This window comes from Pipistrellus kuhlii, unplaced genomic scaffold (assembly GCF_014108245.1).
Source record: "Pipistrellus kuhlii isolate mPipKuh1 unplaced genomic scaffold, mPipKuh1.p scaffold_m20_p_1, whole genome shotgun sequence".
NCBI classification, from domain to species: Eukaryota; Metazoa; Chordata; class Mammalia; order Chiroptera; family Vespertilionidae; genus Pipistrellus; species Pipistrellus kuhlii.
Window position 1 is genome coordinate 171,527,614 of NW_023425404.1, and position 22,891 is coordinate 171,550,504.

Genomic DNA, 22,891 nt, shown 5'->3' on the forward strand with positions numbered 1-22,891 from the left:
GCCAGGGATGTAGAATGGTGAACTAGTGCCAAAGCCCATGATTTATTGAAGACTTTTGTCAAAACTACGAGCCCAGAGCACTGGGATGAGGCTGGGGTGGGGGATTGTGGGAGACAGGATACAAGGGACTGAGCCCCTCAGCCACAGGTGGGCAGCTGGAAGGGAGATGCCCACATAAAGTCAGAGTCTGGAAGGACCACACCCTCCTCAAATGGTAGGAGAGCAGATGACATAATGCTGTATATAAAGCCCTAAAGATTCTACCAAAAAACTACTAGAGCCCTGCCAGTGTGGCTCAGTGGTTGAGCATTGATCCATAAACCAGAAGGTCATGATTCAATTCCTGTTCAGGGCACATACCAGGGTTGCATGCTCCAGTGTAAGGTGTGTAGGAGGCAGCCAATCAATGGTTCTCTCTCATCATTGATGTTTCTATCTCTCTCTCCCTCTCCCTTCCTCTCTGAAATCAATAAGAAAATTTTAAAAAAACACTAAAAAAGCCTAGTAGAACTGATAAATTAATTCCATAAAGTAGCAGGATACAAAATAAATATCCAGAAATTAGCTGCATTTTTATGCACCAACCATGAACTATCGGAAAGGAAAACTAAGACAGTAATTCTATTTACAATTGCATCAAAAAATACCTAAGAATAAATTTAACAAAGGATTTAAAAGACTTGTACTTGGGAAATTATAAAACACTGAAGAAAGAAATTGAGGAAGATAAAATAAATGAAAGTATATGCTGTTCATAGATAGGAAGACTTAACATCATTAAAATGTCCATACTGCCCAAAGCAATCTATAGATTCAACTCAATTCCTATCAAGATACCAATGCTGTATTTTATAGAACTAGAATAAATATTCCAAAATGTATATGAAATCACAAAAGATCTCAAATTGCCACAGAAATTTTGAAAAAATAAATAAATAAAAAGCAAAGTTGGAGGAATCACTCTACCTGATATTAAACTACCGTATTTTCCAGCGTGTAAGACGACTTTTGAAACGAAAAAAGGTCAACCGAAAATCGGGGGCAAAAGACCAAAATTGCACAAAAATTATCTGCAGATCTTGATGGCAAAGTAAGTCTTTTCTTTGAAGTGGGGGGTAGTCTTATACAGCAAATATAGGCCTAAACCTATGTTTTAACTGTAAAATTAGTGGATCGTCTTATACGCCGGAAAATACGGTATACTACAAGGCCACAGTAATCAAAACAGTATGGTACTGGCATAAAAATAGACATATAGATCAATGAAATAGAATAGAGACACCAGAAATATAGCACACTTTTATGGTAAATTAATATTTGACAAAGGAAGCAGGAACATAAATTGAGATAAAGACAGTCTATTCAATAAATGGTGCTGGGAAAATTGGACAGGTAACTGCAAAAAAAATGAAACTAGACCACCTTCTTACAACATACACAAGAATAAACTCAAAATAGATTAAAGACTTAACTATAAGACTTTAAACCATAAAAATCCTAGAAGAAAACACGGGCAGTAAAATCTCAGGTAGTTCTTAAGGCAATATTTTTCTGATATATCTCCTTGGGCAAGGGAAACAAAATAAAAAATAAGCTAATAGGATTATATCAAACTAAAGAATTTTTGCACAGCAAAGGAAACCATCAACAAAATGAAAAGACAAACCACTGAATGGGAGAACATATTTGCCAATGATAAGGAGTTACTGTCTAAAATTTATAAAGAACATATATTTTAACACTAAAAAAGCAAACAATCCAATTGAAAAAATAGACAGATGATCTGAATAAACACTTCTCCAAAGAATACATTCAAATGGCCAATAGACATCTGAGAAGATGCTCAAGGTCACTAATCATCAGATAAGTGCACATTAAAACAAACCACAATGAGATATCACCTCACACCCGTCAGAATGGTTACCATCAATAAATACTAGTAAATCAACAAACAACAAGTGCTGGCAAGGATGTGGAGAAAAGGGAGCCCTTGTGCACTGCTTGTGGGAATGCAGACCTGTGCAGCCACTGTGGAAAGCAGTATGGGATTTCCTCAAAAAATTAAAAATGGAACTGCCTTAAGAACCAGTGATGCCACTTCTGGGAATATGTCCAAAGAAACACAAAACACTGATTTGAAAGAATATATGCATCCCTCTGTTCAGCATTATTTAAATAGCCAGGATTTGGAAGCAGCCCCTGTGCCTTGCAGACGAGTGGATAAAAAAGCAGTAGTACGTGTACACAATGGAATACTAATCATCCATAAGAAAGAAGGAAATCTTACTCTCTGTGACAGCATGGATAGACCTAGCGAAAAAGACAGTCAGGGAGAGAGATAAAAACCATGTGATTTCACTTAGATTTGGAATCTAACGAATAAAATAAACAAGTAAAAGACTCATAGATACAGAGAACAGACTGATGGGGGCTGGGGGCCTGGGTGAAAAAGGTGGAGGGATTATTAAACAAAACAAACAATCCCCTCCTCCCCCCAAATTCATAATCATAGACAACTGTGTGGTGATTACCAGAGGGAAAGGGGGTGGTAGGAGGGAGAAGAGGGTAAAGGAAGGAGACTTTGGGTGATGAACACACAATACAAACACAGATGCTGTGTTTTAGAATTGTATACCTGCAACCGATATAATTTTATTAACCAACTAGAGGCCTGGGGCACAATATTCATGCACGGAGGCGGGGGTGGTTGTGTGTCCCTCAGCCCAGCCTGCACCCTCTCCAATCTGGGACCCCTCTCACAATCCAAGACTGCTGACCCCACATGCTCGCCTGTCTTCCTGATTGCTCCTAACTACTTCTGCCTGCCAGACAGATCACCCACTAACTACTCCCCTGCCAGCCTGATTGATGCCTAACTGCTCCCCTGCCATTCTGATTGCCCCTAACGGCCCTCCCCTGCAGGCTTGATTGCCCCCAACTGCCTTCCCTTGCAGGCCTGATCCCTCCCAACTGCCCTCCCCTGTTGGCCATCTTGTGGTGGCCATCTTGTGTCCACATGGGGGCAGCCATCTTTGACTACATGGGGGCAGCCATTTGGTGTGTTGGAGTGATGGTCAATTTGCCTATTACTTTTTTATTATGTAGGATGTCACCCTCATAAATTCAATAAAAATTTTTTAAATGTAGGAGAGAAACTAGCTGTCCCTCAGCAAAGACAAAGCACGGAAAGATGTAACTTGTTCATCTCAGCCTAGGTGCCAAAAAGGTAAGAAAAAAGTTTTAAAAAATAATAAAAAGGAAAGATGTTTCCTGAGAGAATTGGTTATAAGAGTAAGCCCTTCTCTCATCCCACTGGGCTTTGATTATACTACTGCCTCCATTTACATCACAGAGTGCCCCAAGGCTCAAGAATGGGTAGCACCACAATCTTCAGGAAGATAGCATGAATAGGCTAGAAGTAAAACAGTTTTAAAAGGCAGTCAAGTTAGGTCCATCCTGAAGATCTGTACATTTATCTGCATATAAATATCTCAATAAAATGTTTATTTTTTTGGCCTGGCCGGCATGGGTCAGTGGTTGAGCATCAACCTATGAAGCAGAGATCCCGGTTCAATTCCTGGTCAGGGGCACAGGCCCAGGTTGCAGGCTCAATCTCCAGTTGGGGGCGTGTGCAGGAGGCTGCCAGTCAATGGTTCTCTTTCACCATTGTGTTGTAGTGTGCCCTTCAAATCACACAATGATGCCTCAAAAAAAACATTTTATTTAGTAGACATACGTAAGATTATTTTCATGCTGTGAGGGGTAAATTGTCTACGTTAAATATGCATATGCTTGAAGAACCATTTATTTTCTTAGACTCTTCAAGAGTGTTTTCTTTTTCAGATTATTAATATTTGAAACTATCAAACAAAAGAATAGCATCAGCTTTGTTCCTGGGAATGTCCACCCTCCAAAACCCAGCTGCCTCCAGGCGGGAGAAGGGATGCTTCCTGAGAAAATCAGGATCTCTGTCCATGGTAGGAAAACGCAGGCTGAGAGGATGTGTTCCTCCCACGTGTCCCCGGGGTCAGTTGACATTTGATGGTTCAAGGAGTTCCAGGAAATAGGATTTATGACATCAGTCTGCTGCCATCCGTCTCAGCCACTGGGTGCCGTGTCACTGGCAGCGTCACCAAGGCAGGCATAAATTTCACTGCGTGCTTATTTTAGAGCCGCTGCCAAGAGAAGAGTTTCTGCCAGGAAATCTACCGCAGTCTTAAGTGGATTAGCATGGCTCGGACACAGAATTTGTTAACCGCTATTATACCTCCGGTTGCATCAGTTTATATCTATTGTATACTTTTAAGGGTCAGAGTAATAACACAACTGAATTGAATCACGATTTGCTAATTGATATCAAGCTATCAAGCTATTTAAAGAGCTGAAATAATTGGGTTATTTTTTTCATTTGAAGCTAAGCAAAATATCTCTTATTGGTGTTTTCCTTAAAGTCTTTTCATTAAACTTACGAAACATTTGCTCTGGCCGAATAGCTCAGTTGGTTAGAGTGGGTTCTATCCCCCATCAGGGCACATACAAGAGTCAACCAATGAATGTATAACAGGTGGAACAACAAATCGATGGTTTCCCCCCTCTCTCTCCCTTCCTCTTCCTCTTTTTCTAAAATCAATACATTTTTAAAAAATTATGAAACAGCTACTTTGCTATTTGATGATGATAATGGTTTATTTATTACTTAGGCCTGGGGAACAAATTCATGCTCAGGTGGGGTACCTTGAGCTGGCCTGTGATCGAGGCCGATGGGAGGGGTGGCGGCGGGGGGCTGGCTGGCTGGGGGAGGGGCCGTGGGAGGTTAGCTGTGAGAGTGCACTGAGCACCAGGGGACAGCTCCTGTGCTGAGCGTCTGCCCCTTGGAGGTCAGTGTGCATCATAGCAACTGGTCATCTGGGTCATTCTGGTCATTTGATTGTAACAGTTGCTTAGGCTTTTATTTATATATTGTAGATTATTATTATTATTATTATTATTATTATTTTGTTGTTGTTAATCCTCACCCAAGGATATTCTTTCCATTGATTTTTAGAGAGAGTGGGAGAGACGGGAAGAAATAGAGAGAGAGAAACATCGATGTGATTGGTTGCCTCCCACACATGCCCTGACGGGGGCCAGGGATGGAGCCTGCAACTGAGGTAGGTGTCCAAGATCGAACCTGAGACCCTTGGCCAAGATCGAACCTGAGACCCTTCAGTCTGAGGGCTGACACTCTTTCCACTGAGCCAAACCTGCTAGGACAATAATGATTTATTTTTAAATGAAAACTGATTTTTTTTAAAGAAAAAAATTCATCAGAAATTGTAAGGTAGTGATTCTGATCACCAATTCCAACAGGGGAGGGAGGTTCACACATCACCGAGCAATTATTTGACACCAGTTGTGGGTCCTACAATTCAACTCAATCCTGACACCATCCAGGACAGGCTAAGGGCTCCGTCCTAGGACAGCCCCAGCCCACTTCACACACCAGTTACCAACTGCAGGTCCAGGTTAGCATCTGTGCTTCTAACTTACCGGCTGTAGATCAGAGGTGCCAACACACACACACACACACACACACACACACACACCTCCCTTGGGTTGGATGAATTTGCTAGAGTGGCTCACAGAATTCAGAGAAACAATCTACTTACTAGTTCACTGGTTTACTACAAAAGGATGCAACTTGGGAACAGCCAGATGGAAGGATGCCCAGTGCAGGGCGCGGGAAACGGGCATGGAGGTGTCATGTCCTTTCCCAGGGTGACTCTCCCCAGATCTCCACGTGTTCACCAACCCGCCCCTTTTGGGGTTTACGAGCTTCTTTACCTGGCACGCCTGATTACATCACTGGCCTGGGTGACGGATTCCACTCCAGCCCCTCTGCCCTCCATGGGACTGACCCTCTGTTTCTGGTTGCTTCTTCTGACAAGCGCCCACCCTTAGGAGGGTCCAAAAGTCACCTCATTCACACAATGAAAGACGCAGACATTACTCTCCTGACTCAGCAGATGCCAGGGGTTTTAGGGGTTCTGTGCCCGAACTGAGGACAAAGACAAATGTATACTTCTCACTATAAATCACCACATCCCAGTCGCCTTTGGGGGCTCCATGATGTAGGGAATGTCACCCGCAGGTTTCCTCCCCATGGGTGGGAGTTGGCTGTTGACCGGCTCCTTTGTCACATGAGGCTGGAGAACTGAGGACCAGATGTTCAGCATCAGCAACACCCCAGGCACCATGTGGGTTTGGTGCTCAGATACTCGCCCTTGATTCTAGCTTCAGGCTACCCCCCTTACCCCCCGCCCCGGCTCTACTCTCCCAATTTGGTCTGGCAGGTGCCACTCCTTTCAATTTACTGTTTTTAAAAATATATATATTTTATTGATTTTTTACAGAGAGGAAAGGAGAAAGATAGAGAGCTAGAAACGTCGATGAGAGAGAAACATCGATCAGCTGCCTCTTGCACACCCCCTAAACTGGGTACATGCCCACAACCAATGTACGTGCCCTTGACCGGAATTGAACCTGGGACCTTTCAGTCCACAGACCGACGCTCTACCACTGAGCCAAACCAGCTTCGGCCAATTCTTTACTGTTTTTAATGTGACTTGAAATAATTTTTGTCTAACAATTTTCCTTTGAGAAAGAAGGTTGGTCCTTATTGCCCAGCCCGTCGCTAATGGGGACTGGGCTTGATGCTCAGCCAGCCCAGCGGACGAAGTCCAGCTCTCAGGACGGCAGGCGAGATCTGGACTTCATCATTTCACCCACCAGGCCATACGTTTTCTCAAGCTGGCTCCCAGGTGCCCACGCCCCAGCCATGAAAACAAACAAATCCAATTGTGAGCTCATCTGCCAGGATGCTTTGGCAGGAAGATGCCATGCAGAGCGGGGCTGAGAGGGCATGGAGCTCACAGAGAAATGTGAAGAGCGAGGGCGAGCAGGGAGAACCCACTGTCCATTCCAGCCGGTGATTTGCGGGAGGCAGAGGCCGTTCGAGGGAGCCCGAGAGAAGTCAGCTTAGTCCAGCTTGAACTGGGGGTACGGGTTTCCATTCCATTCCAGTAAACTTAGCAAGCAGGAGACTTGAGCCCTCTCTGAGAAGGAAAAAACTGGGGGGAGAGCAGGATGTGGGCGTGGTTAAAGAGCAGAAGCTGGGTCTTGCAAGAAATGTTTGCCAATCCAGGGGAGGGGTGTGGGCTTACTTTGAAGTGTCTAGCGGTAGTGTTTTCAGAAGCAGGGGGCATGGGAATGAGGGTCTGAGTGGCTCAGAGGAGATGGAGGGCTGGGTCAGTTAGAACTATTTCTCTTCTGGCAACTTTTCTCCTCTGTCAATGGCTTTTCCTCTCTGCTATTTTCATTTCCCACCCACGGATGTCTCCTTCTCTCTACTGATTCAAGCTGTGGCTACAGAGAGAGGTGAGCGTTGGTGGCAGACACTAATGATGAGTGTGCCCTAGTACCTTGCTTCCCAAAGAATTTGCACATTTCTGCTGGGAGCTCAAGAATGCCATAGACCAGTGGGCGGCAAACTGTGGCTCTTTGGCCCCTTGAGTGTGGCTCTTCAACAAAATACCACGGCCTGGGCGAGTCTATTTTGAAGAAGGGACGTTAGAAGAAGCTTAAGTTTAAAAAATTTGGCTCTCAAAAGAAATTTCAATCGTTGCACTGTGGATATTTGGCTCTGTTGACTAATGAGTTTAGTTGACTAACGGTATAGAGTCTATAGATTAAGGAAACATCCTCCTCAAGTTGTCCTTTTGTTTGGGAGAGTCGGGACACTAATGTTTTCTTTATTCAAAGGACTCATCTGCTTCGCAGACCTCTGCTGCCCACTTTCGTTTCTGACCTTTCTCTGGGAGGTCATGGTACAACCAGGACTTCAGTTACCAAGTAGATACGGCTACGTCTGGTCTACATTCACAGCCTGGAGATCTTTCCTGGGCTCCAGGCTCTTACATGTACCGTCCACCTCAAGCTTTAACTGTCTAAAACTCAGCTCAACATCTTCTTCCCAAAGCAGGCGTGTTCTTCTCCCACATTCATTCATTCACTAATTGGCTCACTCATTCATTCACCTATCCAAGTAGATAGTGGGCTCCACGTACTACTTTCCACGAGACACCACAAATGAATCATGACCAACATATACTAGTATATGGTCCCTGCCTTCCTGAAGCTTCTAGTTCAGTGAAATACAGTTATAAGTAAAGAAGAGCATCGGCCTGCGGACTGAAAGGTCCCAGGTTCGATCCCTGTCAAGGGCATGCACCTTGGTTGCGGGCACATTCCAGCGGGGGGTGTGCAGGAGGCAGCTGGTCGATGTTTCTCTCTCATCGATGTTTCTAACTCTCTACCCCTCTCCCTCTCCTCTCTGCAAAAAATCAATAAAACATATATATTTAAAAAAAGACAACTTCTTAAAAAAAAAATGTGGAGTGCAACCACCTGAAAGAGGGAACAAATGGGCCCTTGAGGAGGAAAGGAGAAGGAAGGGAGGGAGCCATGAGCCCAGAGACAGAGGAGAGAAATGAGAGAGTTCAGGGGGGAGTGGGAACCTGCAGTGCATGAGGTCTGAAGAGAACTTGCAGGAACTGCAATAACACATGTCAGAGAGGGACGCTAATGGCTCCTCAAGAATTAACAGGTTTTGCTAGGTTTCTCTGAGGAGGAAAATCAGGGTAAGTGGGCCCTCAGGGAGCCCACACGTGTGAATTAGAAGAGGCTGAGGGACTTCTCTGACGCGGGCCCTGGAAGCAGGCTCCCCCCGCTTGTGCTGGAACCTCTCCTCCCTCATCGCTCCTGCTGCTGGGAAGTTTAAGATGCTCAGGTGGGAGTTTAAGATGCTCAGATAACATTTTTTGGCTCAATGGATAGAGAGTCGGCTTGGGGACTGAAGGGTCCCGGGTTCGATTCCGGCCAAGGGCATGTACTCTGGTTGCAGGCATATCCCCAGTAGGGGGTGTGCAAGAGGCAGCTGATCGATGACTCTCTCTCATCGATGTTTCTAACTCTCTATCTCTCTCCCTTCCTCTCTGTACAAAATCAATAAAATATATTAAAAAAAAACAATTTTAAAAATAGCTAGGTGTTTTAAACGTATCTAATGCCATTTGAATATGTCTTCCTATACTTGTAGCTCACTTAGCAAAGCCCTTTCCAATATTCAATTTGTTCTGCAAATATAAGGTTTTTAAAGTGTTTTCCCTGGTTCCCCAAAAAACTCAAAAAAACAAACAAAAACAAAATGGAAATTAGGTTCTGGTCTTACTATTTTAAAATGCATTTTTAAAATAACTTTTTTATTTTGGGATAGTTTTGACTTACAGAAAAGTTGCAAAGATAGTAAGTTCAGAGTTCCCGCATACCTTGTGCCCAGTTTCCCTTGTTGTTAACATCATACATCGGTATATTTGCCAACATTAATGAACCAATACTGATATATCATTATTAACCGAAGTCCATACTTTATTCTGCCTTCCTTAGCTCTTGTCCAGGATCCCCAACATCATCATCACAGTATCCTCATCGTATTTTGGTAAATGTGAAGCTATCACAGTGATTCACTTGTACCGAAAAGAAAACAAATTGCATTCACAGCTCGCTGAGGGAGGGCTGGGATTGAAAACTCTCCCAGAGAAAACAAGATCTCCCCCTAGTGTTCAAAATAGAAAACAGCGTTTTGACTTTTCGCTAGTGCTCATGCGGAACAAGAAAGTGTCCTAACATTTAAAAATAATAATAATAATTTAGATTCAGAGCTTACATAAAATCAACAGAAAGAGAAGACACAGCCAATTACTAACAAGAATGACAAACAACCTCAATATCAGAGTGGTTTTGCAGAGAGAGGGAGGCGTGGCCCGGCAGGTGTCCTTTAAAAGCCTGAGGAGTGTCTCTCCTGCAGGGCCCGCTGTGCGCCTCCTACAGAATAGGCAATCCGGAGCCTGAGGGGGCCGTGTTCTGTGGGTTCACATTCTTCAAACCCACTAAGAGGATTAATGAACCTAACAGGCAAGGCATTCAGTCCCTTGCTTATGTATCATCCCAAATGGCCGTCTGCTTCGCTCTGTTGATGAGCACTGCAGGGAGGAGCCCTTTTCCCTCCCCCTCCTCCCTCGTCCCCAATCACTGAATGCCAGGTTTCTGGCTGTTCAAACATTTGAACATAATGAAAAATCAGGAAGGGTGCCAAAAGAGGCCTCTGAAAGAACAATCCTGGAGACAGGATTGCTCAATTCTCCTAAAAGCCATGGCATTTTTAAAAAATATATATTTTTACTGATTTTTTTCTTGAACCCTAAACTTTGTAATTTTTCTCTGCTTTTTTATTTTAAAATATATATATTTTATTGATTTTCTTACAGAGAGGGAGAGAGTTAGAAACATTGATGAGAGAGAAACATCGATCAGCTGCCTTCTGCACTATGCCCACATCCAAGATACATGCTTTTGACAGGAATTGACCTTTCAGTCCATAGTCTGACGCTCTATCCATTGAGCCAAACTAGTTTCGGCCATGGCATTCTTTTAAACGTTTCTCCTTTCAGAAGCAGCAGTTATGAAGGAAAAGAGAGAAAATAGAAACCCCCAATGTGTTCTAGCTTCCAGGAGCTTCTTTTTCCTGGTCTTTGGGGGTTTTCATTCATAGACTTCCCCTCAGCTTCCTCTGGTTTAACTGTCTGCAGCTCTCCTGGCTCGAGAGAGGAAGGGGAGATGGGAGGCACACCCTGGATGGTCTCTTCTGCAGGTTCAATTCTCCTCCCTGCCCCGGCTTCTTTGCTTGTTGTTCAGTGTCCTCAGGTAGCTGCCTTTTGCATTTTGTCCAGGCTTTTTAGTTGTACATGGGAGAGAAAGGCTTTTGAGGGCATACTCCATTGGACTATGCCCAAATCCAAAGCTGCATTATGTTTAAGAGACCCAAACTGGAAACAACCCAACTGTCTTTCCCCGGAAGCCTGGACAAGCTGTGAAATAGTTATACCAGGGCACACAGGAGGGCAATGAGCGCGAATCTCACAGTGTTTAGTGCCCGAGTTTACAAAAACCCCATGGTAAGCCTTCAATAAAAATAAAAGAGCAGAGAAAAATTACAAAGTGTAGGGTTCCACTTACACAAAGTTCAAGAATAGGCAAGACTAAATTATAATGTTAGGAGCCAGGCTAGCTGTCATTTTAACAGCCTGCCAGGTGATTCTAAAGTTTGAGAACTCCAGACTATCTTGATTATTTGGTTGTACTGTACCTATTATTTTGTTAAAGTATTTTGTTTTAAAACTGAAATTGTATTCAACCAATACTATCAATTCAGTTTGGTAGATTGTGTAGAGCAGTTCAATAAACATTATATGGAGAACTACGATCATATAGGTTTGGTAAAGTTTTACAATTAATATTTGTATACTTTGCCTGAAACTGATCATTTTCTTAGCAGAATCTATCTCTAAATGAAGTCATAAATGACATCAGAGTTAATAAAAAGTTATCCTTTTAACCATGACGATTCCAAATTTCATTAAAAAAAAACAAAACTCTTCAAATTTAAGTGGTTGATTACTCATGGAATTAAGTGCTTTTCCTTCATTATAATTTACTGTATTTCTCTAGTTTTCTGTAATAAACATAACTTTTAGGAGACACCAATTAATGTTATAAAGATACAAACAGTATGATTTTTTTTTAAATTGAGGAATATCTGTAATCAGGAATTGAGAAATGTGTAAAGCTTTCAGTACCAATCATTGCACACCTCTGTTCAGAAGTAAACTTATTTTTGTAAGTGAAAAGTACTTAAGTTACACAGAAAACTATTCACCCTTCCACTTATATGATCACTAGAGGCCCAGTGCAACAGGATTAATGCACAAAATTCGTGCACAAAATTCCCCTCAGCCCAGCCTGCACCCTCTCCAATCCAGGACCCCTCGGGGGATGTCTCAGGGATCAGGCCTAAACCAGCAGTCAGACATCCCTCTCACAATCTGGCATCGCTGGCTCCTAACTTCTCACTTGCATACCTGCCTGATCACCCCCAACTGCCCCCTCTGCCGGCCTGGTAGCCCCCAACTAGCACCCCTTGCTGGTCTAGTTGCCCCTAACTGGCCCCCTTGCTGGCCTGGTGCCCCCAACTGCCCCCCTGTCAGCCTAATCACCCCCAACTGGCTCCTCCCCCCCCTCGCATGCCTGGTTGTCCCACGCAGCCTGCTGTTTGGTTGTGCCTCACTAACCCCCCCTGCTGGCCAGTCACTCCACACAGCCTGCTAGGTGTTCCCCTGCTGGCCTTGTCACCCCATGCAGTCTGTCAGCCCGCTGTTTGGTTGTTACTGTTACTGTAATGGTGTTCTAGACAATTTGCATATTCCTCTATTATTAGTATAGATTTTAGGTCAGCACTTCAATATTTATTCCTAGATTGCAGGTTCCCCAGGTGACATGCAGGATCCCCAGGTGAAACACAGGATCATTTCCACCTTTTATGTATTACTATTTTCAGGTTTTTTGACACAATGCATCTCTATTAATTTATCATAAAGTTTTATTTTTTCTTCTTTATAAAAAGCAAACAATAAAGTTACCCAGTGCAGATAAGGAATTGGTTTGAAATTGGCATCACTCAGCAGTTTTAACCAGGTTGTATTAAGGTCCATGAGTGACATCTGTTTCATTCTTGGACTAGCAACCAGAGGGCCATTTCTTTCTTAAAAAAAAAAAATAAATTAAAAAAAATATATATATATATATATATATATATATATATATATAAATAATTTTAGGTTAACTCTTATTTTCTTATTCATTTTTATTTTTAAATATACATACTACACACACACACACACACACATATATATGTATGTGTGTGTGTGTATATATATGTATATGTATATATATTTGTTGATTTTAGAGAGGGAGAGGGATGGAAACATCAATGATGAGAATCATTGACTGGCTGTGTCGTGCACTCACCACCACAGGAGATTGAGCCTGCAACCCCATCATGTGCCCTTGACTGGAATCAAACCCAGGACCCTTCGGTCTACAGGCCAAGGCTCTATCTACTGAGCCAAACCGGCTAGGGCCGAGGGCCATTTCATAGAGTCTCCTCAGACATATATTCCGGATCATTTAAAATACAAAATACATTAGGGGATGCTAACTTTGGCTTCATGCTCATTGTGAACATCCTGTTTGCTATGTCCTTCCAAATCAGTTTCTCAAACATTTATTCTGCTTTTATAACTCAAGAGCTGAACTTTGATACAGCAAATACTCTGCAAAAAACCTCCAAGGAGGTTCTCCTGTTGTACTGGCATAGGCCTAGTTTAAGTCAACTTCTCATTCATTGGCTTACAAATATTTTGACACTTAATTTTAAATGGTTCTTAAAAGTTTTTTTAGCTTGACTTGGGAGAAAAATTCAAAAATGAAGAGTAGTTTCTCTAATATTTTTGTAACTTAAAGGCCAGTTAGAAACTTCCAAAAGGAATGTGGGGAACTAATGAAATAATGTACAATTCTCAATTTTTCCCATTCATCCATGAGAGAAAAGATTCACATGATCAACTAAATACCCATATTTGGTTTGAAAATATATTCATTTTCTCTGTTGGAAACTCTTTTAAAATTGACATTTTGCTTGTTTCATATATGCTAACTTTTTCTAATTAGATATTAATTTACAGGTGAAAAAGTTCCACGACCATATCAGTTTTGAGTAAATTATAAATTTACTCCAAGTAACCCACATATGAAATGACCAGGACAAAGAAAATATAACATGATATATTTCCAACCTCATAAAGATCAAATGTGATTTAGGTTTGCGTGTTTAAAAAAAAATCAACTGAGAAACTTATTAAAACCAATGGTAAGCAACTGGCAGCATGTGAAGTTGAATCTCATCATACTCAGAAATTAATAAAACACTTGAAAAACAAATATAAATTTAATAATAAACATTATGGTCAGGCTGTTTATTAAGGAGGCAACCATACATACAAGTTCGGCTATAGAAATGTTTGCAAATCAAAGTTCATGTGATCTCAAAGGACCATGCGTAATGTCAAAAATTGATACCTATACATTCAATAAAAACATACAGTCTAGATAATTCTAGAGTTATACAAACACCTGGGGACACATGTATCTAATTTCCTTCCAAAAAAACTTTTTTTTTTTTTGTATAAAAGTGATGTATTGAGATAACAATTTTAAAAAGTATCTGACAATTATGAATGGTCCCCAGTTTTACAAAATGTGATTTCCAGGTATGAAAACTGAAAAAAGTCAACTCTTCAGAGTGTTTCTTATTACAAACAAGTTTTGTAGAAAAATGATCCAGCAAATACTTGAGTTAAGAATATTTATATTTTTCCAATTCTTTACACTTTTATTAACACACAAAAAAATAACATTCAAACACTGAGAAAATTAAATAACTTCAGAAGCAGAGCTCATAGCTTTCTGCTTACATATAAGGACAAATCTGGGCTGTTGGCACAAAAAAATATTTAACATTCATAAACCCCTTACTACTATATATCAAACATAAGTTAAAATCATAGGCACTAGTTTATCAAATCCACATTTCTCCTGTAAGACTAACCACAGTAATTCTTGGATTTTCCCAAATAGAAAAATTGGCAATACACAAAAGCTTTGTAGTAAAAAGGCAATTTTTCTCTTCAGGAGACCAAAAGCCAATGGTCTGTGGCAGTACAACAGCAGGTAAAATTATACTTCACCCAACTCAGAACCAAATACATTTTTAACATGTGATGAAATATTTGAATTAAAAAAAATAGACATTTTTTTTCTGATGCAGCCTTTAAAAAACAAAGTTAAATAACCTGAATACTCCCTTTTTTGAAACCGATAATCTAACTTAAAAATGTCATGGTGTTTCATAATAGTTAAAAATCCCTCTTAATTATTGGATTGCAGCATATATATATATATATACTTTTTGCAATGTTGCACTGAAAACTGAGACCTATTTTGTTTTGCGTATATGTGATTTTGAAAAGAGACAGTGGCTAGTTCTTTCTTTCACTTAATAGATTTTTACGTGGGACACCCCACACACACTCAAAGCAGATGTTTTATCTTCTCTAAAAAGCAACATTTTTTAGTTCATCATCATGTGGAATTCTGGTACCATCTTTTCCTGATCCACCCCTATCACCCTCAAATTCAAGGATAAAATTCCTTGTGTTATACACCGAAATACATAGCACTGTCAGGTCAACTCTCCAGCTGCTTATACTAACGGGAATGACTCCCTATGGTCAAGCTAACATCACGGTCAAGCCGTGGTGTCACTCACGGCCCAACAGGGGTCTCTCAACATGTCAACCCCAGTGCTATTCTGAATATCAAGCTTCCCATTTCTCAAGTTCTTTTGCCAACTTACAGAATGTCTTTGACTAACAGGAAATAAACTTATATTCAAATCCCTAAAATCCTTTAGGTGACTCAAGTACCAATGTTTTAGAGCTGTTCAAACAAATATTTAAAAACAGACCTCTCACCATAAAAATGAGAAGCATGCTGTAGAAAAAAATTTTTTAGTAAAAGACTAAAAAAAACCCCCACACCTGAAATAAATGATTCCCAGGGTATACACATATGTGCCATTAGAAAGCAAGTATTTAAGGGCTAGAGTCACATGTTCGGATTTCATTTGTTTCCCAAAAAATGCAAAAATTGATGTAAGGCAGAATCAAAGTCAAAAGAGACAGTATTTTCGAAGAACGTTTTATACAGTTACTCAGTTTAAAGTGGATCCACTTAGGTAGGATTCAGCAGGCTAGTCTCCTACCACATAACAGACCGTTGTGTCATGAACAGCAACAATACACTGTCATTACCAGAGATTTTATAAGTTAAGTGCATAGATTTCCCCCCTCTCTCACTGTATGGTTTTGTTCCAGGTTGTAAGCACCGAGGTGGTGTTATGTAAAGAATAAAGACATACACTACTTGCTCTTTCCCATCATGGAAACCTGCTAATGAAAACAAGGTCTCTCAGTTCTGTAACAGAATAACAGCATGTGAAGAAGTTGGCTTCAATAGCAAAGGCTATCTTTCCTGAGCCAGGAGCTAGAAAGTGTAGAAAGATTGTACAACTGACATTAAGCCCTTTTGGCAATCAAAACAAACACAGAAGCCCGATGTGTCGATGCAACGTGATGGATGCACGCTGTAACACTACCTAATGGCGGTGACATGTGAGCTACATCCAAAACTTGACATTAAACAAATGACATTTTTATTTCTAACGAATCTGCAAAATTAATTTATAGAATTCTCCCAAATTTAGGTATCACGTTTTAAATCTCTAGCTGCCATCCTCCTCCATCTCAATCTAGTCTCTTGGAGTACCAGTGAAACATTTCAGGTAATTAGAATGTTAGTTCTCATTAATACAAATATTAATACCATTTATACAGTAAATTAGATTGAACGTGAAGTTTTGGATAGCTTGGATTCACCGTTTTCTTGTACGCAAAGGTACTCTCTCGTTTACAAAAGGGCATTTTCTCTTTGGCATCCATTAGTTTTTTTGCCCAGATATTGGCCTCTGTCAAATAGTAAAAAATCAACTTTCTGTTAAACAAAACTAAAAGTGATTCCATGGAGAGTGATTGTATGATTACCAAACACATCTGATGTTAAATGTCATTAAAGTGCTGCTTGGTCATCTCTGTCAGTTTGTGCTAATTAAGACAGAGAGGGCTGGGACTTTACAAATCCCAAGAGTCTCATATGAACAGTCTGCATATAAAAGTTGTCATTTAGCCTGGTGAAGGGTGTCTGTGAAGCTGTGGACTTCTGCATTCTTCTCTTTGCTGGTCAATAACAGCCATCTTTCCAACTGTCATCTTTCATGCTGCCATAGGTTTTAGGAGCTGGCAAGGATCTGAAATGAGCAATTTTGTAAAGTGACTTCAGGGCTTAAGTAAAACACTGCCATCCCATCTCCCACACAGGATAATGACTCTACAGGTGGCATCACACCCCAATGCAGGCTGCTTCAGGGGACTACTGAGATCAAAGCTCTGCACAGCCGTCCGCACAACTGTCCCACACTCAGTATTCCCACAACGTCCAAGTTTTATTGGGCATCAGGTGACTTCACCAACCTCCTTTTGTTAGCATAGCTAGTCGAGTAAAAGAAAGGAAAAGACTGTCTCATCTTTTCCAACCACATGGAATACCAACCTTATTTACCTCATTACAATTCAGTATTCTTCTCCGAAAATAGGAGTAACAACAGTACCTACATGTTGAGTCTATAATAATTTATGATAATAAAAGCGGAATATACTAATTAGATCGGATGCCCTTTTGCACGAAGCTGGGGCTGCAAGGGAAGCCTGGGTCCTGGGTGCCTGCTGGCAGCTGGGGGAAGGAAGGCCTACCCTTGCACTGACTTCATGCATTGGGCCTCTAGTGTTATTATAAAATGAGATATATGTAAGTTATTTAGCACAGCGCATAGAAAAAGCTGTTGTACTGTACTATTGGATTCAGAAATGTAATATGTTTATCTGAGAATAAAAAGTAAGGCAGTTTGAAAGCTTATGGGATGATTGCACTTTTTTACATGCAAATAAATATTTAGCATTTATTTTTGTTTGACACCTGAATTTACCGATGGTGGTAATCACATTCCTAAAAGATAAAGGTAACAGGTGCACAGTTCCCAACCTAGCTGAACTCGGAATCACCTGAAAATTAAACAACAAAAGCCAGCATACCCTTAGATTTTAGGCTCATCAGACCAGCTCTGTGGCAGTAAATTTTAGGCCTCTATACAAATTCCACAGAAGATTCTGAATTGCAGCGTTTGAAATCACCCTCCCAGATTACATTTAGACTTGGTGGCTAGAACTGTTATCTTAAATTTCATTTTAGGTTCTAATATGCCTTTACAATCTTTACTGAACATTATTATATTCAAAATGAACAAATACCATAACCAAATTGAGTGGTTTTAACAATTTTTCCTAGGAGGTCTCTGAGATGCTTACTCATGTTAGGTTTCTGGGCAAATTTAATCTGAACCAAAGTGATATAATACCCTAATGTCCCATGTAAGGTTTTCTTTTAAAACAATAAAAAAATGTTTTATTCAATTTGTACTAAGACTCTAGTGAGAACCCAATTAGGACTCTCTCTGTTCACTATCCAATGCAAAGGTGAATGCAAGTCCAGTCCTCCCACGTTCCCATGCTCAAGAATGCTAACCAGCACTTACCTGCGGACAGGCTGTGCAAGTTTGCTGCGAGGCACTGGGATGCCCCCAGCAGAAGGGGCACTGGGTCTGGGCAAGCCACTCCTCATCGTGGCTGTCCCTGTCGGTCTGGTTAGCGTAGTGCTGTTGATATTGCTGGGAGGGTTTGCTGGGACTGTGTTCTGAACCACGGGAGGCCCAGGCGAGGAGGTGGTTTGTGTGAGTTGTGTTGTTTCTTGGCTCCCAGGAGCACCAGAGCCATGGTTACTAAATGCTTTTACTGGTTGCCGAAGAGCCAAAGGAGATGGCGCTGCAGGGGAGCGGAATTTGCCTGGAGAAGGTACTGTAGAATGGCAAAGAAAAATCAATGTTTTCAGTGGAAACCAAGTGTAAGTGAAACCACTGCTTTAGCGAACACTTAATGACTGGGCACCAGTACACCTATATTCACGAAAACACTCTAAAGAAATACAAAGAATAAAGAATATTTCTGAGCAATTAAAAAAAGGATAACTGAGAAGCCCTAAAAAAACCAAGTCCTTACTCAAAAAGGCCGACTACCAGCATGTTGACTAGAATTTGAAATACACTTTCCCCTCAAAGAAACATTCATATAAACTTTTTAAATCATATGTTTTTATTGAGAGAGAGAGAGAGAGAGAGAGAGAGGAGGGAGGGAGGAAGGGAGAGGGGATCGAGCCTGCAACCTGGGCACGTGCCCTGCCTGGGAATCAAACTGTGACCTCTCAGTGCACAGGACACTGCAAAAACAACTGAACCACACAGGCCAGGGCCATTCCGGTAAACTTGTATCAAGCATCTGGTGGGTGTATCTCTAAGTACTATTGTATATCACCTACAATGTAACTTAAAACTCAGGAACTAAACACTCTTTTAAAAATGTTTAGTTGTAAAAAAAAAAAAAAAAAAGAAAAAAAAAAAAGTTTAGTTGTGATTCACCAAGTAGGGAAGTTACTAGTATAAACATACAGGCATATCAAGAGAGATATGAATCACAGGCTAAAGATGGTATATTTTTCTGGAATGTCAATTCCGTTAAGTGGTTAGGACACTTTTATATTAACACAAATAATAATACATAAAAGAAAAAAATGTATAATGTGCATTACTTAAAAAAAAATTTAATCTTCAGTTAGTTATCTTTTTTTTTATTTATTATTGAAACCCCCCTCCCCCAAGCCATTCCCACCACGAGTAAGTCCCCACCACCCCAGTGTCTGTGGTTACGCTAATATGCACGCATACGAGTCCTTTGGTTGCTCTCTAACTGCCACCCCACCCCTTACCATTTGTCTCTGGACCTCATGTTCATCAAATTATATTGATCATTATATCCCACATGAGTGAGATCATGTGATATTTATCTTTCTCTGACTGGCTTATTTTGCTTAGCATAATGCTCTCCAGTTCCATCCATGCATTACTTCTTAAGCCTAAATGAGTTCAAATAAATTTTATTATTGTGGTGGTCCCTGGGGGACACATTTATCCTTTCCTGCTTATTCTGTTTGGATAAATTACCTCTGAAAGGGCATCGGTTTTAGTTTCTTCAAATGCCCATGGATGGCTACACATAATGTAAATAAAAATATTACTTTAACATTCTTTACCTAACAAAAACTCTGACTTCAGAGAGAAAGGGAGGAAGGGAGAAATGAATCACAGGCAGAGAGAGATCACCCCATTTTTCTCTCAACTTCCATTAGTTTGGGGAGAACATGAATGAAGTGAAAGCTGGGGCCAGGGACTTGGTCCTAAAACTGTACAAATGGATAATCTACAGAATTCCATTCTTCTAACCTCTAATCTGTCTAAAGGATACAAATAACAGCAAGGTGTACCACAGTGTTAGTAGGAGAGAAAAGAATGAATGAGTCTGGTCACTATTTTCACCTGGTGACTGTGAAGAAGAGAGATAAAGCCTTAGTTTCAAAACTCCAAAATAGAGGAAAGCCATCTCTTACCATCCTCTCAGTAAGGGTTTTGGTACACAGCCTCCCTCCTTCTTAGCTGACTTTTCTGCCTCCTGTCTGATTAGAGTCTCAAATATCAACACCTCCACTTAAGATAAACGAGGCCCAGGACTTGGTGAGCTCAAATTACCTCTACTGAGCCCCCCAAAACTCAAGTCTGACTGGGAGTCAGAATCCTGGGGAACCTTTTTTCTTTTTAAGTATGGAAGCCCAGGCAGCATCCCCAGAGAATCTAGTCTGGAATGGAACTTAAGTGTTAGTTTTAAAATCATCAAAGAAGCTTTCTGCCAAGATGGCAGAACCTGGAAGGGGCTTAACCCCTAGCTATAACCACCTATAAAGTGGAACAAAATATATAAAACAATTTTCAAATATTGAACAACAGGCAGCACAGGCCTATAATCCCTGAGAGAAGGAAAAGAAATGTGGTGTGGTGAGTGTGAGTGCGTGCGTGCGTGTGTGTGGTATTTTTTGGGGGAGGGAGAAAGGTTTGGAGACACTTTTTGGGCTGCAGAGCAAGGAGGAGAATCCTGAGCAGATCAAAACTATCTGGTTAAGGAGACAAAAAATTGGAACTGGAGCGGCAGATGACTTCAGAGGGGGTTGCTCCAGGAGACCACCATAACTTGGTGCAGGGGTCTGCTGGAATCCGCGGCTGGATGGTGAGCTGTGCACGTACTGAGGGAAGCACCATTAGAGTGGGCAAAGCAGGACTGGAACACTGTAAACTGAACAGTTCCCAAAGCTCACAGAGGGCCACAGGCATGTGTTTCAACCAGTAGAGAATGCATGCTGAACATCCAGGGCAACAGGCGATGCTCGGAAAGAAATAAATTAGCCACAGAATAAAGCTACTCCAAGTCCACTCTAACAAAACTTAAAAAACAAGCCTCAAAACAAAGGTGAGCAAATTACCAGCCCTAGGAAAGCCAACTGTTTTTTGAAAATGAACTATTAGAACACGGTAACACCCATGTATTGTCTACGGTTGCTTTCCAGCTATAAGAGTTGAGTAGTTACAACAGAGATCAGATTACCCACAGTCCTAAAATATTTACTGTCTGGCCCTTAAAGAAAAAGTTTTCTGATCTCAGCAATAAATGATCAAACTGATCCATAAACAACTTCTGGTCAAAACAAAGCCCAACACTATTTGAAAAACGAAGAAACCCAGCACAGAACGTAAAACTTCATTATGTCCACTATCCAATAAAAAAAATTAGTAGACATAGAAAGAAATGGAATAGTGATAACCAAACCAAGATAAAAATTAGTCAAGAGCAACAGACCAAGAAGTTACAGGATGACTAAATTAGCAAGCAAGAACTTGAAGAGAACTAGTACATATGTGCTTAAGGATATAAGGAAAAATATAAACATAATGAGGTGAGAAATGAGTTTTTTGTTTTTTTTAAAATAGAACTTTTAAAGATGAAAAATTTACTATATATACAAAATACTAAGTTCACTGAATAGGAATTAATAATTTAGATGCTGCAGAAGAAGAGGTGCCTGAGACACAATAAGAATTACCCAAACTAAAACCTATAGAGAATAAAGAGAGTAAAAAATAAAATGATAAAGCTTCAGTGACCTATAGGTCAACATCATATGGTCTAACAGAGAGAGGAAGGGTATGAGTAGGACAGAAAATATTTGAAGAATTTTCTTCCAAATTTGGTGAAAACTATAAGCTCACATAATCTAAGTAGTTAAAAAAAAAATCAGGAAACACCATACCCAAGGAACATCACGACTGAGTTTCTAAAACTAAATAAATATAAAAAATGTTTAAGTGTGTACATTTTTATAACACACTAGCACGAAATGTGTGCAAGGGGCTGGGCCCTCGCAGCCGCGGCTTCGTCCAAAAAGACATCTGAAAGGTGGTTTGCCTGTCTAGTCTAATTAACACATTACCCTTTTATTATTATAGATCAGGGGTGTCGAACTCCATCAGAGAAGGGGCCAAAATCTAAAATCCAGCCTAAATCGCGGGCCGAATGGTTTACTGAACAGTCATAAACTGACAATGTTAACCAGAAATGTGAATTTAAAATGAGTGGAACAATCTTTTCCTTACCAGTGCTGTTAACCAACTCACATGCTATCAAGCAAAACAGTAATATTGGTATCAAGCAAAACAGTAATATTGGAATGTACCTAAAATGCTCATTGTTTTGTTTTCTGGCTAGATGTCTGACACCGTTTTCCCCGGATCAATGAGTCAATGTTCGGTTTTATTTCTTGGGCTGTAGCAACCCGCAAAACAGCATGGAGGTTGTCATCGGTAATGCGTGATCTGTGCTTGTTTTTGTTCAGATTCATTATTGAAAACATCTGTTCACAAAGATAGGTGCTCCCGAACATGGATAGAATACGGGCAGCATGAAGTCGGAGCTCTGGCATTGAGTCAGGGGGCAGTAGAGGGTAGAAGTCCTCAATTTCAACATCCTGAAACCTTGATTTCAGGCCACTGTCAGACTGAAGCTCGATTATCTCCATCTGAAGGTGCTGGGGCACATTGTTGACATCAACTGTAAAAGGATTGGCAAAGATGTCAAAGCCTGAGTGCTGTGTTCTAAAGTCAGAGAAACGCCGCTCAAATTCACTTAGTAAACGGCTAACTTTGGTAGCCAGCCGACTGCAAGGAAAAGTACCAGAA

General features: G+C 40.9%; 1 protein-coding gene across 5 annotated transcripts in view; it reads right to left on the reverse strand.

Moving 5' to 3' along the window:
* Positions 1–13,920: 13,920 nt before the first annotated feature.
* The window catches only part of SLAIN2 (SLAIN motif family member 2), a 68,632-nt gene continuing 59,661 nt past the window's right edge, over positions 13,921–22,891 (reverse strand). For 2 of the 5 annotated variants that reach the window (XM_036417007.1, XM_036417000.2), the window contains 2 exons: positions 18,257–18,575; positions 13,921–16,915 (listed from right to left, as the gene is read on the reverse strand). In XM_036417007.1, the coding sequence (XP_036272900.1) occupies positions 16,849–16,915; positions 18,257–18,575 (386 nt within the window). In that variant the 3' untranslated portion in view covers positions 13,921–16,848. Of the gene's footprint in view, positions 16,916–18,256; positions 18,576–22,891 lie in introns of those variants that run through there. The other 3 variants (XR_006739985.1, XM_036417037.2, XM_036417014.2) reach the window with 3 other exon arrangements.